Source organism: Electrona antarctica (assembly GCF_951216825.1).
Source record: "Electrona antarctica genome assembly, chromosome: 15".
NCBI lineage: Eukaryota > Metazoa > Chordata > Actinopteri > Myctophiformes > Myctophidae > Electrona > Electrona antarctica.
In genome coordinates, this window is record NC_136796.1 from 47490813 (window position 1) to 47509199 (window position 18387).

The 18387-nt window shown below is 44.0% G+C and overlaps 2 protein-coding genes across 2 annotated transcripts in view; both read right to left on the reverse strand.

Annotated features, from left to right (window-relative positions):
* The window catches only part of LOC306938122 (protein NLRC3-like), a 359664-nt gene that overhangs the window by 90586 nt on the left and 250691 nt on the right, over positions 1-18387 (reverse strand). The gene's annotated exons all lie outside the window — the stretch shown is intronic.
* The window catches only part of LOC306938671 (protein NLRC3-like), a gene marked incomplete at both ends in the record, with an annotated part of 38896 nt that continues 31372 nt past the window's right edge, over positions 10864-18387 (reverse strand). Inside the window, one exon of the mRNA XM_079522938.1 lies at positions 10864-10867. Within this exon, the coding sequence (XP_079379064.1) occupies positions 10864-10867 (4 nt within the window). The remainder of the gene's footprint in view (positions 10868-18387) is intronic.

Below are 18387 nucleotides of genomic sequence, written 5' to 3' on the forward strand. Positions count from 1 at the left end.
GCTTCAAGCAGTATAGAACAAAGCTTTAGCCACAGGGTACTTCATGAGAACCTCTGATGAAGGAAAGCTCCCAGACTAAGCCCTTTTGACCAGACAATGAGTCTCCACTCAACCTGCATCAAATTCGCACAGAGACCAAAGTGTAGTCTAATATTATTGACAGAATATTGCATTATTGGCTATGGACTATATTTTACGATTCCACATCTTCTTGTAGGCTTTGACTATTTTAGCTGATCAATGACAATTTACAATAACAAAGAATCTGTAACAGTGTTAAACGATGACAGTAACATCTGTCATGTCATGATGAAAAGAAATGCACAAAAAGTTGAATAAAAAAAAACGTATACATTTCAAGGCCACACATCTACAAGAATCTGCTCAAACATTTGGCCTTTTTTTAAAGAAACGTTCTTGCTTATTTTTGATGCAGTCATAGTTTTTCTTATCTTAACACAAAATGTTGAATGACTTTTCATGTCTGTTAGAACTACTGATTCAACAAATGCCTTCCATCAGTGGTTCTCAAACTTTTATCGGGTCCAGGACACCTCAAAATAACGATGTATCCCCCCCCCCCCCCCCCCCCAACTGAAAATGTTTGGTGCCAGGGACCCCACCAGAAGACATTTGCATAAAACAAATTTGAAATATTTCAAACCCATTCAAGATTTCCCCCAACCTGGAGGACCAGGTGCTGCTTTTCGTCTGGCCTCTCCCCTGAGACCTGCCCGGCTTGGTTGAACCTGCCGGGGGTATGAACCCCCTCCGGTATAGCCCTCAGAGTCACGGAGACACACAAGCCTTCCCACCACGACAAGGTAGCAACACAAGGGAAGGACTAACTAAACATAATAACGTAAAATGCAGCACACATGCTGTCCCAGTTCTCATGGGTTAAAGTGACAATTACAACAAACTAATGTGACATGGTTGTCTGTGTCATATTTGCCACTCACTGAAAAAACGCAAAACAAAAACACAAATGGCTTGTTGTGTCTGCTATAAACTGTCTGTGTAAACTGTAATAAACTAAACTAAATTCTCAAGCCCACCTATTTCCCGTCCCGTATTGAGAATGTATTCAAGAAAAAGTATATGCATCAAAATGTGCTTAAGAAAATTACTCACTGCAGCTTCACATGTTCAAAATGTAAACACGATATTTTGAAAATAGTAAACAATACAAACAAAAAAGAAAGCATTAAACACTTTCAAGATGTTTCAAAAATAATAAAATGTACAAGCTTGCAGTGTGGCACGCCGCACAAAGTGGTGCGCTGTGAGCTTGTAACTGTGCCAATTTGTAATGCCCAACACTGAAATTAAATCTAAAATGACACAGATGCCCATGCTCTCCCGGTCTGAATAGGTCAAGGGTCAATAAACTGTGTCAGTACCCTTCTGACTCTCTTTCCCTCCGTTTCATTGCAGTCTGTTCTACATTGGTTATTTTTCGTGGGAGGCTGGAAGTCCCTGTCAAACTGAATAGCTGCCCTCACACTGCTGTCATCAATAGTCTCCTTACAGACCTCGCAATAGTTGTGAAGAACAAAACATGCATAAATGACAAACGGGAGATCGATAATATTTATGTCCATTGCCTTCTTAAGGACCCCAAACCTGGCCTTCAATCGTCCAAAGGCACACTCTATGACCATCCGGCCTCTGCACAGAGACAGGCCAAAGTACTGCTGTTGGGGATTGCACCCCCCATTGGAATACTCCTTCATTAGGTACGGCATTAATGGATATGCCGGGTCTCCAAGAAGAAATATAGGGATGGGGTCTTCATCCTCCACAATCCTATTTTTCAATGCAGGGATGCGAGCAGTCTTGAAATGGACACTTAACTTTGAGTTTGCGAAGACACGAGCGTCATGAACACTCCCGGGCCATTTCACAACAACATCCATTAAGTGATGTCTATAATCACAGGTGGCTTGGACGTTTAGCACAAATCTCCCCTTCCTGTTGATATAATCCATGGAGTTGGTGGTTGGCTGCTTTACTTCAATGTGGGTGCCATCGATGGCCCCCCAAACACTGTGGTATACCATAGGAGTGTTCGAAACGGGTGACGAGTTCTTCTGCTTCAGGTTCTGTGAAAGGCAGCCTGATGTACTGTGGGCCTAGAAGTACAGGTCAATACAAAATCTGCTAAGAGGATAAAACCAGAAAAGCAATAGACTTTTTTACATCAGGGTCTTGGGTCATTCCTACTACTATTTGGTGCCATTAAAAAAGATTTTTTTTCCCCAATTTTGTTCTGAAAGAGGTCATGTTCAGCTGTCAGAAAAACATTTGTCCAGCTTATTCCAATTTTTAAATATACATTTACATTGGAACAGGGACATTTTGGACATAACAGGGGGGGAATTTCATTCTAAAAATGGCCATTACTCCTCATGTAATGAAGAATATGGCATCACATTGCGGACACAGTAAGATTTTAATATGTTGAACAATCATATTTTCAAATGTATGAAAATGTATCAATTTTCTTGATATTTAAGCATAACAGGGCCAAGGGGGAGACATGTTTACACAACAGTAACACAACCTAAAAAAGGCCAATTAAACAGTGATACTTCTTCTGGCATAGGGTTTCCTATAAAAAAAAAAAGTATCACACCCGTGTGAAGTGAGGGGCGCTCTTATTATCTTACAACATGATGTAAAACAAACATTGAGACAAAACAAACATTGAATTAGGAGGGGCTGGCACCCCTCAAATATATGCTACTTAGTACTTTCTGAAGTCATGTGGCTAGAAAGTCAGGGGACATTTACAGGTGGATTTGCATCAGTGTAACAGGGGGACAGTATAGTCATGGACAAACATTGATTTCAATATTTTAAGCATTCAAAATACATGGATCACAATTAATAACATTTGATGAGAAGCATGACAACTATAGGCCTACTATATAATAAGAATTCAATTTGTTGATTTTGTTTGAACTTGATTAGTTACATTTAGTTGTAACTGAAGCTGAATAAACATCACAGGGACATGAAATTGTAGCATATACCTGTACTAAAATCAAAGGGATTGTTTTATATTCATTTCACTCAAGGTACAAATACTATGGTAGAAAAGCTTTAATTGTATAAACCTTTTAGAATTAGTGTTTTTTTTACACAAGATATGATGTACCTGGGGAGTGGGACACAAATGGCACTGAATAATATAGGAATGACCCTCCTCCATTTTCATCAGAACATCATGCAAAAAAGGAAATCATCATACCTCTATGTGAGGACGAAGACGCTCAGCCAGTGACACCAGTGATGCTCTCGACATTCTGACGTTTTCCTTCCACTCCTCCTCAACCACAACCCCTGCCTCGAATTTGTCCCACCACTCACTGGTTCGACCGGGTCTGACCCAAAATCGGCGTCTCTGGCGGACTTTGAACCGCGGACGCTGCGGACCATGACCGTCCATCAACGTTGCGCGCATCAGACGCCTCTGTGTCGTGGTGAAGTGGTGCAGTTGGTGTACTAACGCTAAATTGACTTGTAAAAGTCCCAAAAGTCCCAAGAGTGCCCAGCAAAGATACATGACTCCGTATACAGCTGCCATCGTGTTTGTTGTTGTTTCTATGGTAACCTCGCTTTCACCTCGGAAGTCGTTCGTTTTTCAATCCATGAGCTGATGCGCATGCTCAGTGTTAAAAGCAACAACGAACATGCGCGACTAGGACGGTGACGTCATCGTTTCTCAAAAGCTCCGTTTCGCATGACTACACAGCTCCACCGATCCGATATTTTCGAAAATCTTCACTTATTTATCCGTTTAAAAAAACCTCCGTTTGAGTGGCCGAAAACGCCGTTTGCGTGTGGCTGAAAGGCCCAAACGCACAGAGAAATGTGCGTTTTGCAAAAGATCCATAGACGTGTGGCCTGGGCCTTACACACAGGCACAGGTGAACTCAAAGTAGGAATCAACACATGGCAGGCTGCTGGAACAAACACAACAGGACACAGGTGAGTATGGTTCAGGATGATTAATGGCTACAGCTATAGGGGCAGAGAGGAAAGAACAAGAACATTATTTATTACCAGATAGAAACACATGCATCGACAACCTAACAGAACAAGTGGAATACTCAGTAATGTTTTAGCCTGACACTCACTTGCCATAACATAATATATATATTATTTAAATGAGCGTGGCTAGCGATTTAGGGTTGGAGCCAGGCTAGTTATAGTAAAGTGTAGCCTAGTGAAAATCCTAGCGCCTGTTTAACAACAGTCAGTCAGGCTGCTGCGTGTGTGTCTTAATTGTAGCCCAGTGGTTCCAAAACTTTTTCATGTCAAGGACCCCCAAATTGACACTAATTAGCCCGCGGACCCCCATTTGAAGAGATGCGCGGACGCCCATTAGAGAAGATTTGTATGGCCCTAGCAGTGATTCTCAACCTGTTTAATTCCAGTTTGACATGCATTAGTCTACCTACAGACCCCCATTTAATGGAATTTATATCTCTGAGACCCCCAATTTATATTGTAAAATCAGATTTAATTGAACTCTGAGAGTGTACTTGAAATGTAACCAAATGGACCCCAATCAGAGTTACATATACCCATAAGGGTCCATTTTGTATCATTTAGCTGGGGACCCCCTGGAACTCCCTTAAGGACCCCTGGGGGTCCCCGGACCCCACTTTGAGAAGCACTGTTGTAGCCTACAAGAAGACACACACATAGCCTAGCCTGTACTCAACTCAAGTCCATTTTATTTCTATAGTGTTTAACCTGCAGGGCCAGCTGGTCAAGTGCTGTACAGGTTCAAAGAAAACAAAGAGCAAACCATGCAATATAAACAGACAGTAGAAAACATAAATATAAGCATGCATTAGAAAACAATCAAGGAGCAATATAAATGGACATATAGGCCTACACATATGCATGTTCAAATTAATAATTTATAGACAGTAAAATTATTAAAACATTTAAATAAATAATTTCACTTAAAAGACAATATATGGGTAATGTTATGTTATCCATATCTGGGCTTTTGAACCCCCAGATGTTCAGTTGCTCCATTCAGTATTTAGATGTTTGACTCGTTTTATCAGACACGCACACGCGCACACACACACACACGCACACACACACACACACACACACACACACACACACACACACACACACACACACACACACACACACACACACACACACACACACACACACACACACACACCCTTCCAATACAAATCCATTGTAACTCCAAACGTTTTTATTTATTTATTTTAAGATTTGTTTTGGGCTTTTCTGCCGCCGCCCCTCAAAAATCACACCCGTGTGAAGTGAGGGGCATTATCATCATCCATCGTCTCATTCCGGCCAATCACAATTTGCGTCCTCACTTTTCCCTCCCCGCTTTTCTGCCCTCACTTTTAGCTTCAAATTTCAATATATATGAACTCAGCCAATCAATTCATCGCTGTGGGGTGATCAGCCAATCACAACAAGACAATATTTGTGTTCACACAAACCCGGAAAGCTGGCCATAGATGGGGCTACCGCGCCTCAAAAATAAATAATATTTTTTTGTATTTTTGAGGAGCTCCTATATTCAGCTATTAGTGTAGACTTTCGTCTTACACAAACATTACATTCCCATTGACAATGAATGGAGAATTTACGTCATTATGTGTCTGAGCAAATCGGCAAATGTTGTCCTACACAAAGATTCAATTCCCATTGACAAAGGAGAGTTTACGTCATTATGTGTCTGAGCAAATGGTTACGTCATGATGATGTACAATGAGAAGAGCGTCCCTCACATTTTGGACTGAGGTCGATAAAAAAAATGTCTTCTTGATCCTAACATCTTTCTGAAAAACATGTTTCTATGTCAGCGGTGCTCAACTTTTTTCATGTCAAGGACCCCCAGAATTATCTCTATTGGGCCACGGACCCCCATCTCAAAATATGTAGTTCCAGGGACCCCCCAGAAGCCAATATTTTAATTAAAAATGTTCGCTCTGAAATATACATTCAAAGATTTGTGCCACATTTTCACGATTTAAAAAAAATAGCAGACCTACAAGCTTGTAGCGCGCCACTCGGTGGTGCGCTATGAGCTTGTAGATCTGCTATTTTTCAATAGCTAAAGTATAACAGAATGCTTAAAACACCAAATGGGGTTCCCGCCCAAAATGGGTTCACACGGGTATGTTTTTTTCTTTTTACATCTCACGTCGTCATTAGTGCCCTAAACAAATTGCCTTATGACGTCATTTCAAAAGCCATACATAGTCTATAGTAGCCAGAATGTGAACCCGGACATGTTGAGTACACCAACGTTTATGTTAGAAATGTTTAGTATGGGCCCCAGCATGTAGAAACTGATAGTCTAGTAGCCAGAATGTGAACCCGGACATGTTGAGTACACCAACGTTTATGTTAGAAATGTTTAGTATGGGCCCCAGCATGTAGAAACTGATAGTCTAGTAGCCAGAATGTGAACCCGGACATGTTGAGTACACCAACGTTTTATGTTACAAATGTTTAGTATGGGCCCCAGCATGTAGAAACTGATAGTCTAGTAGCCAGAATGTGAACCCGGACATGTTGAGTACACCAACGTTTTATGTTACAAATGTTTAGTATGGGCCCCAGCATGTAGAAACTGCCAGATGCTAACTTGCATATGTTGAGCAATTTTCCTAATCGGCATAATTAGCTTTAATGACTATCATTAAACATGGACACTATTTCAGATGATATAGTCCGAGACTTTAGTCATATTTTTGCGGTAATCAGTCTTAGAAGCACCACATTTGGCACAGATGTAGCCCAGGGCATGCTCTAATGATTTAGCTAGGGTGGGGGCCAGTGTGTCAGTGTAAAAACCAGATAAATGAATGTCCACTGACTGCATTGAGTCTTCTGCTCACTTTGAATTAACTAATTGCTACTTCTAGTCTCTCGAGACAGACTGTTGACTAACGTCACATTCACAGGAAAAGAGGGAGCTGTTTTTCCTTTATTTTTTGACAAGGGGTTCTCAGATTGCTTCTTGTCTGAATGGGATCGAGGAATGTCACAACAAATGTGTAGGTCTGTCGCCCTCTGCTGGACAAACATCGGACATAACATTAAAATAATAAACATCCATGGTTGAGAGAGACGGACACAACATTTGTCACACCATAAACACAACATTTACCACCACCTCCAATCCCAGGTATATCATTTTAGATATATAATTTTACCCAATATAATACATTCCATAAAAGCAATTTGAGGTACCGTAAAATGTGGAACGCCCTACCAACAGTCATTAAGACATGCAAATCCCTTGACTCCTTCAAAACCGCTCTCAAAGGGCACCTACGGATGGCTGCAATTCGAAACTGGCCCCGTAAAATCTGAATCCCCTAGGCTAAAACGAACGCAAGAGAACGTTTGAGAAGAAAGAAGGAAATGAAAATAGCAGATCTACAAGCCACTCAGTAGGTGACGTTCCCGCATAACTTCTGGGTATGATGATGATGTCATTCGCATACCCTCTATTCTGGGGGGAACCTTCAGCCAAAAATAGCAGATCTACAAGCTGTAGGACGACTATGTTTGGCAACATTTGGTGTAGACAGAAAATAAGTGGTACAGAGACAACTCAGGTCCAGTTTAGTAAGTCTAGAGGGTTTAAGATGATAAATAACAAGCTGTATTATAGTATATGTTTATATGTATATGAATGTATTTTAACAAGCTGTATTCTATGTTTATATATATGAGCTGTTTGAACTGATTTTGAAGGATGTGTCATTGATTGATTCCATCAATTGGTTCAATAATGGACGTGTCTTTTAGTTTACAAATAAGGAACAAAGTGTGTCTTCTATCAGTTCAATAACGGACATGTCTTTTAGTTTACAAATAAGGAACAAAGTGTGTCTCCTATCAGTTCAATAACGGACATGTCTTTTAGTTTACAAATAACAAAGTGTGTCTTATTGTTGTTTCCAAACAAGGGACGATTCCTTATTCCTTATTCAGTTGGCGACCCAATATATGGCTATTTACGTACACAATAAATTACCAGAATGATCCAAAAGTACAAATGAAACAAAGTATTTAATTGCTTACGGTAATGAAAGTAGTCCATTAGGCCATTGGTTCCCAACCTTTTTATACTGAAGTACCACCTCAGAAAATATTTGTCTCTCCAAGTCCCACCATAATAACTGATGTTAGATGTTAGGGTAATTAATGGGAATTGACCCATGAGTAAAAACTAAATGAAGGTGGATTTCATTGCTTACAGGAATGAAAGAATTCCATTAGTTTATGCCAGGTGAGTCCAGTGCAACGCGCCTCAGAAATCAACGGGAAGTGTTGGAGAAATAGAATCAATATCCGGTCAGTGCGTTCAGTGTCTGTTTCTCGCTTCAAATGTATTCAGAAACATTCTTGAGAGAAATGTTTAGCTGTAAATGACATTGTTTGTTTATACATGAAATAATAACGTGTGTTCCGATTGGATCCAACGTAGTTCTTAATGTGGACATGTTGTCACACTATGAATATTAATACACAGGAACAACGACAGACTGTCAACAAATAGCGGTGTACGATTATGAAATTATGACCGATATCCGATTATTTGCAGAGTCATATCTGCCGATACCGATTGTGACCGATTCCGATATCATACAGAGGACCACAATGGAAACAAGCCTATAGGCCCTATAGGTGCTTGGCCCAAAGCCTGTTAATAAAGTATTAAAGCAATCAATAAATAGCCTAGATACTCTTTTCCAAGTGTCTGTTTTCACAACTGAATGACTGAATGAGATAAGTACACAAATTAAATGTAGAAAAATGTAAAGTTTATTTTTACTTAAGATTTTACATCATATTTGATGTGGCTTTTGTTCTAGACTAGAGGTACTAGACACTTTTGATTTATATTGAACTCATTGATGATTTTTTACATTTTTCATTTAAAACCGAATAAATAATCTGTATTATTTTGAGACTGTTCCGATACCAATATGGCATTTTTATGGCCGATTCCGATTTATGCTACCGATTAATCGAGCATCCCTATCAACAATCAATTTATTAAACAATTATGACTTCTACACATGATCATACAATAACATGTGAAGAATGAGAATATCAAATGAATGAATGAATGAATGAATGAATGAATGAATGAATGAATGAAATATTTATTTTCGTGTCATGCCACTTTGGCCCATCCCATATGGGATTATGACACATTTCACAAAGTACATTGAATACAACTGACAGTCCTTCCTGTTCATACATATTTGTACATTATTCGAACAAAAAAAGAAAACAAAACGAAAATAAAATAAAATAAACATAACGAGGCCATTTTACATGTAAATGGCCCTCCTCCTCATTGACCAGGCCTTTAGTCAACCATTTCTCATGATTCTGAAATCATTGCAAACATTTGTTGTACATGTTTGTTTGTTACTAGACACCTTTACAAACACATTGAAATCATTGCAAGCATTTGTTTTAGTCAACTTTCTTGTACCGCGCTCTGACTTATGGTGCGTCACCGGCTTAAATCAACATCATAAAAAGTAGAGAGGTCGCACACACCAAGAAATAAATTCAAGCAGGTTTATTTCTCTATTTCATCGGGACAAACGTTTGGGCTAACAGCCTTCTTCAGTGTGAGGAGTTGTGGGAGTCAAGTCTCTTTTGAAGGAGTGGTGATGTTGTGCAGGTGCACACCATCACCAATCATCACCTCACAGTCACACCCAAGGTGTGATTACAGACTGGATAGATAAAAGCTATCAGTATCTATTAACAATGTCAATACATTTGCCCAATATATAGAAATATCAAATATACAAATATACAAATATTATAAAAAGATTGAACACTAATGAAAGTGGCTGAGGACATCGGGTATTACTGCCGTTCATAAATCAGTTACAATCATTAGAGGAAAATGATTACTGTTTGTTTGGGACCTCCTTGGACTCCCATTCCTTTGTCCAAGCTGATTGGACGGTGAAGTCAGCTGGTGGAGGGTTGGTCTAGATGGAAGTGGAGCAGTGGGGGGGTGTAGATGTCTGCATGGTAGATGAATGAAGACAGGGACTGTGTTCCTCCACCTCACAGCTGCCTTTGATACCGTCTGGCACAAACACCTCACAGTGAAACTCACAAAGACCTCACAGGGAAACTCACAAAGACCTCACAGTGAAACTCACAAAGACCTCACAGTGAAACTCACAAACACCTCACAGTGAAACTCACAAAGACCTCACAGGGAAACTCACAAAGACCTCACAGGGAAACTCACAAAGACCTCACAGTGAAACTCACAAAGACCTCACAGGGAAACTCACAAAGACCTCACAGTGAAACTCACAAAGACCTCACAGTGGAACTCACAAAGACCTCACAGGGAAACTCACAAAGACCTCACAGGGAAACTCACAAAGACCTCACAGTGAAACTCACAAAGACCTCACAGGGAAACTCACAAAGACCTCACAGGGAAACTCACAAAGACCTCACAGTGAAACTCACAAAGAAACTCACAAAGACCTCACAGGGAAACTCACAAAGACCTCACAGGGAAACTCACAAAGACCTCACAGTGAAACTCACAAACACCTCACAGTGAAACTCACAAATACCTCACAGTGAAACTCACAAAGACCTCACAGTGGAACTCACAAAGACCTCACAGTGAAACTCACAAAGACCTCACAGTGAAACTCACAAAGACCTCACAGTGAAACTCACAAAGACCTCACAGTGAAACTCACAAAGGACGCTCCCTGCTTGGACAACGGCAATAATTCAAACTCTGCCGACCAACCGGAGGTTCAGAGTTCACCTAGGTTAGAACACAGGCACACGGAGAACACAGATAAATGGAGTCCAGCAGGGCTCAGTTCTAGAGCTCCAACCCTGTTCAACCTCTACACAAAACAACCTACCATCCACCAACTCCTGCAAATGTATCTATGCAGATTACATCTGTCTGGCATTCCAAACCACCAGACCTTGACCGACTGGAACAGGTGCTCACCAAAGACCTTTACAAAACTGGAGCAGTTCTGCAAAACCTGGCGCCTAAAACCAAGCCAAACAAAAACAGTTTCCAGCGTATTCCATCTCCACAATGCTAAAGCTGCCAGAGAACTGAACATCCATCTGAGTGGACTCAAGCTAAAGCTGCCTCTAATCCAACCCACCTCGTTGTGACCCTCGACAGAACCCTGTCCTTCAAAGAACAACTAACTGGAGGCTGCTCTGCTGCAGCCTCCAAACTGAGCTCTGCTGCAGCCTCCACACTGAGCTCTGCTGCAGCCTCCATACTGAGCTCTGCTGCAGCCTCCACACTGAGCTCTGCTGCAGCCTCCATACTGAGCTCTGCTGCAGCCTCCACACTGAGCTCTGCTGCAGCCTCCATACTGAGCTCTGCTGCAGCCTCCACACTGAGCACCAGCAGTTACTCAGAGGATGCTTCAGAAAGTCAAAGACTCTCCCCGTCTACCAGGTCAAAGGTCAAAGACTCTCCCATATACCAGGTCAAAGGTCAAAGAATCTCCCCGTCTACCAGGTCAAAGGTCAAAGACTCCCATATACCAGGTCAAAGGTCAAATAATCTCCCCGTATACCAGGTCAAAGGTCAAAGACTCTCCCCGTCTACCAACCCATGCAGACATCTAGTCTAATGTAAGATCTAAAGCTCCCTGTGGTGATGACTCATTTATACCATAGAGTTTGACATTAATATGGATTTGACCACGGACCCCCATTTGAACATATTTGTACCAGGGACCCCCATTTGAACATATTTGTACCAGGGACCCCCATTTCAACATATGTGTACCAGGGACCCCCATTTCAACATATTTGTACCAGGGACCCCCATTTGAACATATCTGTATGTGTGTGTGTGTGTGTATATATATATATATATATATATATATAGGGTTAACGTGTTTAACCCATTTTGACCTGAGATCCGATTCTAAAAATGTCTTCTACATCCTGACAGTTTTCAGAGAAAGCTATGTTTCTATGTCAGTCGTTCTCAAAAATAGCAGACCTACAAGCTCGTAGCGCGCCACTCGGTGGCGCACTATGAGCTTGTAGATCTGCTATTTTTCAATAGCTAAAGCATAACATAATCTAACACCAAAAGGGGTTCCCGCCCAATTGTTTTTACAGCAAATGTAGATTTTATTTTAGTCATAGTCTTTGGAATGAAGCTTCATTTAGTTTTAGTCATATTTTAGTCATCTGAAAAGTTTTAGTGTTAGTCTAGTTTTAGTCGACTAAATATAAGATGTTAGTTGACAAAATATACAGTTAATTTAGTTGACTAAAATGTATTTTGGTGGGCCTTGGTGGCGTCGTAATGGCTGAGTTTACATGCTGAAAATAGCATATCTACAAGCTCACAACGTGTCGCAATGCGACGCGTTGTGGGCTCTGAAAATAGCAGATCTACAAGCTCACAACGTGTCGCAATGCGACGCGTTGTGGGCTCTGAAAATAGCAGATCTACAAGCTCACAACGTGTCGCAATGCGACGCGTTGTGGGCTCTGAAAATAGCAGATCTACAAGCTCACAACGTGTCGCAATGCGACTCGTTGTGGGCTTGTAGATCTGCTATTTTCAGCAACCAAGCATAACATGACTTGTCTTTTAGTTCTACTGGATGTCTTCTCCACCTTAACATTTTAGTTTAGTTTTTATTTGTTGATGAAATTGTCAGTATATTTAGTCTTAGTTTTAGTCATCATAGCTTAGTTTTTATTTTGTTATTTAGTCTTCCTCAGTGAAAAAAGGTAGTCGGCGAACATTTTCCGTCAGTTTTAGTCGACGAAATCAACACTAAATGGTTTTCAAAGTGTGGTCCAGGGTCCTCCGGGGGTCCTTGAGGGGGTTCCAGGGGGTCCTAGAAGCTAAATGATCAAATATTAACCATATATTACTTTGCTATTTGAAAATAGCAGATCTATAAGCTCACAATGCATTGGGTCAAAGGTCAAATACATGGGGGGAGTTGACATGACAACGTCCAGGAGCTGTAATGTGTGATGTCACTAGTGATGCTTATTACATCATCACGATGATGTCACCGTGATGTCATGAGTCACTCATGCCCAAATATGGAGTCCATGATGTCAGACTCGGCTATAGTGTCAAAGTACCCCGTGGCGACGGTGGTAACCATGACAACCTGCAATCACTCAAACATGTTGAGTAACCATGGCGACCTGATGATGTCACCCTCACATAGAGCCTCTATCTCTGCTCACACAGACACACTGAGGCGGAGGAGTCCCATAACAAGAACCCGGCATAGAGAGATTGAGTGGGCGTGGTCTGGAAGGTGTACAGGTGTCTCAGTGAGTCAGAGCACACTGTGTAGAAGGACAGAGTCCCAGCGGGACGGTCCACATACACTGATACTCTGTTGGAGCCTTTAGAGGCTCTGACAGGGAGGACAGTCTGCTGTCCGTTGTGTCTGACATAGTAACTGGTACCATTAAGACCATCACAGTCCAGACTCCAGGACTTATCATTGTCTCCAAGACTACAGTCATAACCATGTCCTTTCCTGCCGATTGTTCCGTCAGCCACTCCTATAGTAACCACTCCACTGCACTCTACCTCCCAGGAACAGCGTCCAGTCACACTCTGTGTACTCAGAACCTGTTCATAGCCACTAAACCTGTCAGGGTGATCAGGAGGATCCTGACCCCCTGACCTCCATGTGACCTTCCTGTTGTCCTCAGACAGAGAGAGGTCTCTGTGTGCTGTGTTTGTGTCCAGTGTGAGACGCTGGAAATCTGATGAGAAAACAACACAAGGAACATTAAATACATCATTCACTGACTGACACACACGCACAAATGCACATGCACGGTCGCACCCATGCGCACACACACATGCACGGTCGCACACACACACACGCGCGGTCGCACACATACACGCGCACGGTGACACACACACACACCCGCGCGCAGTCACACACACACACACACGCACAGTCACACACATACACACATGCGCGGTCACACACACATGCGCAGTCACACACACGCGCGCGGTCACACACACGCGCGGTCACACACTCGCGCGGTCACACACACACACAAGCGCGGTCACACATGCGCAGTCACACACACACGCGCGCAGACACACACACACGCGCGCAGTCACACACACACGCGCGCAGTCACACACACACGCGTGCAGTTACACACACACGCGCGCAGTCACACACACACACGCGCACAGTCACACACACACACACACACATGCACGGTCAAACACACATGCACGGTCACACACACACACACACATGCGCGGTCACACACACACGCTTGCGCGCAGTCACACACACACACACACGCGCAGTTGCACACACACACACACACGCAGACACACACACACACGCGCGCAGTCACACACACACACACGCGCAGTCACACACACACACGTGCAGTTACACACACACACACGCGCGCAGTCACACACACACACGCGCACAGTCACACACACACACACACACACATGCACGGTCACACACACACACACACGCGCGCGCAGTCACACACACACACGTGCACAGTCACACACACGCGCACAGTCACACATGCACGGTCACACACACATGCACGGTCACACACACACACACACACATGCGCGGTCACACACACACGCGCGCACAGTCGCGGTCACACACACATGCGCGGTCACACACACACTCACAGTCACACACACACATACACGCACGGTCAAGGTCACACTCACACGCGGTCACACACACAGTCGCGGTCACACACACACATACACGCACGGTCACACACACGCGCAGTCACACACACACACACGCGCGCGCGCAGTCACGGACACCCACACGCGCGCGCGCGTGGACACACACACACACAAGCGCGGACACACACACACGCGTGCGCGCGTGGACACACACACACAATTGCGGACACACACACACACACATGCGCGGACACACACACACACACACACACATACATGCACGGTCACACACACATGCGCGGTCACACACACAAGCGCGGACACACACACACATGCACGGACACACACACATACATGCGCGGACACACACGCGCGCGTGGTCACACGCGCATTCACACACACACACACACGCACGCAGTCACACTCACACGCGGTCACACACACCCGCGCGCAGTTACACACACACATGTGCGCAGGCACACACACACACAAGTGCGCAGTCACACGCACACATACACATGCGCAGTCACACACACGCGCGCGGTCACACACACACGCGCGCGGCCACACACACACACGCGCGGTCACACACACACACGCGCGGTCACACACACACACGCGCGGTCACACACACGCGCGCAGTCACACACACACACACACGGTCACACACATGCGCGGTCACACACACTCGCGCGGTCACACACACACACGCGCACAGTCACACACATGCGCGCAGTCACACACACACACAAGTGCGCAGTCACACACACGCTCGCGTGGTCACACACACGCGCGCGCGGTCACACACACACGCGCGCGGTCACACACACACACACGCGCGCGGTCACACACACACACGCGCTGTCACACACATGCGCAGTCACACACACACGCGCGCGGTCACACACACACACGCGCTGTCACACACACGCGCAGTCACACACACACACGCGCGGTCACACACACACATGCGCGGTCACACACACACATGCGCGGACACACACACACACAGACATGCGCGGACACACACACGCGCGCGCGGACACACACACGCGCGCGCGTGGACACACACACACACACAAGCGCGGACACACACACACACACACACACACACACACACACACACACACACACACACACACACACACACACACACACACACACACACACACACACAGTTGGGTGAAGGGTTAGAGTCCAACCACCAGGGGGCAGAATGTCTAAAAGTCTCCACACAGTGTGATTTTATTTGAACTGGAGACCCCCCAAAATAATCATTTGAACTGCATGGGGACCAGTGTTGTTTTCGTCGACTAAAACTATGACGAAAAATGTTTGTCGACTGCCTTTTTCCACTGATGAAAACTAAATGGAAACAAAATGAAAACTAAGCTATGATGACTAAAACTAAGACTAAATATACTGACAATTTGATCAACAAATAAAAACTAGACTAAAATGTTAGGAAGGGACTAGTGGACAAGAGATCCAGTAGAAGTAATTTTAAACTTGGTTGCATGCTGAAAATAGCAGATCTACAAGCTCACAAGCTTGTGAGCTTGTAGATCTGCTAGTTTTAGCAAGTGTAAAAACAGTCATTACGACGGCATCAAGGCCCGCCAAAATACATTTTAGTCGACTAAATCAACTGTAGATTTAATATCCTATGATATTAGTCGACTAAAACTATACTAACACTAAGACATTCCAGGTGACTAAAATGTGACTAAAACTAAATGCAACTATTCAAGAGACTATGACTAAAACTAAAATCTAAATTTGCTGCCAAAAACAACACTGCTGGGGACCCCCCAAAATAATCATATTTTAACTGGGGACCCCCCAAAATTATAATAAATGAAGTGGGGACCCCCCAAAATTATAATAAATGAAGTGGGGACCCCCCAAACTTATAATAAATTAAGTGGGGACCCCCCACACTGACAAGCACATGGAATTGTAGGCGTTACATTTAGTTTGAGGCATTGTGAGCTTGTAGATCTGCTATTTTCACAATATTTTCCACTTTCTTACACCTTATTTGACATTTTTGGCCAATTTGGCCACAACCATCTGGGGATCCCCACAACCATCTGGGGATCCCCACAACCATCTGGGGACCTCCACAATCATCTGGGGACCCCCCACAACCATCTGGGGACCCCCACAATCATCTGGGGACCCCCACAACCATCTGGGGACCTCCACAATCATCTGGGGACCCCCCACAATCATCTGGGGACCCCCCACAACCATCTGGGGACCCCCACAATCATCTTGGGACCCCCCACAATCATCTGGGGACCTCCACAATCATCTGGGGACCCCCCCACAACCATCTGTGGACCTCCACAATCATCTGGGGACCCCCCACAATCATCTGGGGACCCCCCACAACCATCTGGGGACCCCCACAATCATCTGGGGACCCCTACAACCATCTGGGGACCCCCAGGGGGTTCATGGGGGGAGGAGGTGCCTAGTTCATGTATGCAGTGATAGGTCAGGCTAGAGGGGGTTAAAGCAATGGGCAAAGGTGGTTGGTGAAGAGGAGAGCCCGAAGAAAAAGGAAGTGACACAATGACAGTGGGCAGAGAGAGACTAGCCTAGACAGAGACAGACAGAGAGACTCTTTGTTATTTTATAATTATAAAGGAAGTGACACACTGACAGTGGGCAGAGAGAGACTAGCCTAGACAGAGACAGACAGAGAGACTCTTTAGCCAAATTCCAATACCCAAAATCTCGGCCACTCGCTCACTCCCACTCGGTCACTCGGGGTCATTCCAGCTTGCCCCGGAAATGGTTAACGTTCCAATTGTTAATGTGCTCCATCGAGGAGGCGAGTGGAGTCGAGTGGAGGAGCCGAGTGGGCTCTCCGAGAGCGCATAGAGCGAGTGTACATCAGGTGCAGGCTCGGTGGGGTATGTTGTCTCCTCGCGCCGGATTTCCGCATCACGTGTACATGTTTTTTTCTTTCTCCAGTGACATAAGTCCGCCTCCTCCACATGTGGCACACTGCTTGAAACCCGATACTATGCACCCCCCCCACCCCCATCCACCAGCACTGAATTAATAGAGCTTCTGAATGATAAAGTAGCCTATCTATAGCCTACATATGTGAAAGTGAAAGGACCACAACAAGCCACTGGCTTTATTGCGTTGTGTGATATAAGCATAATGAAAGTAGGTATATAAATATAGGCTATATTGTGCGCGACTCAAAAGCTATAGTTTTTTTCTCTCTGTGCATGCCTGAATGCGCAGACTGCTATGAATGACGGTGACAAAAATGTATTTAGCCTATTTATGTGGACTCAACTGAATATGTAAGTCAGAAAGACTACTTAATTCCTGTTATAGTGTCCGTTATATGCAAAGACCGTCGGAGGAGGGACTGTCGGAGGAGGGGGTGGGGGGGGGGTTGATTTATAAGCACAAAATGATGAATTGTCTATTCTGTAGACTGTACTGGGTTCGGAGTTCCAGTGATCCAGCTGTGTGACACTGTATTGTTCCACCACTTTTGCTTTGGCAATGTAAACGTATGTTTTCCATGCCAATAAAGCCCTTTGAATTGAATTGAATTGATACACGTCAAGTGACGTCATAAG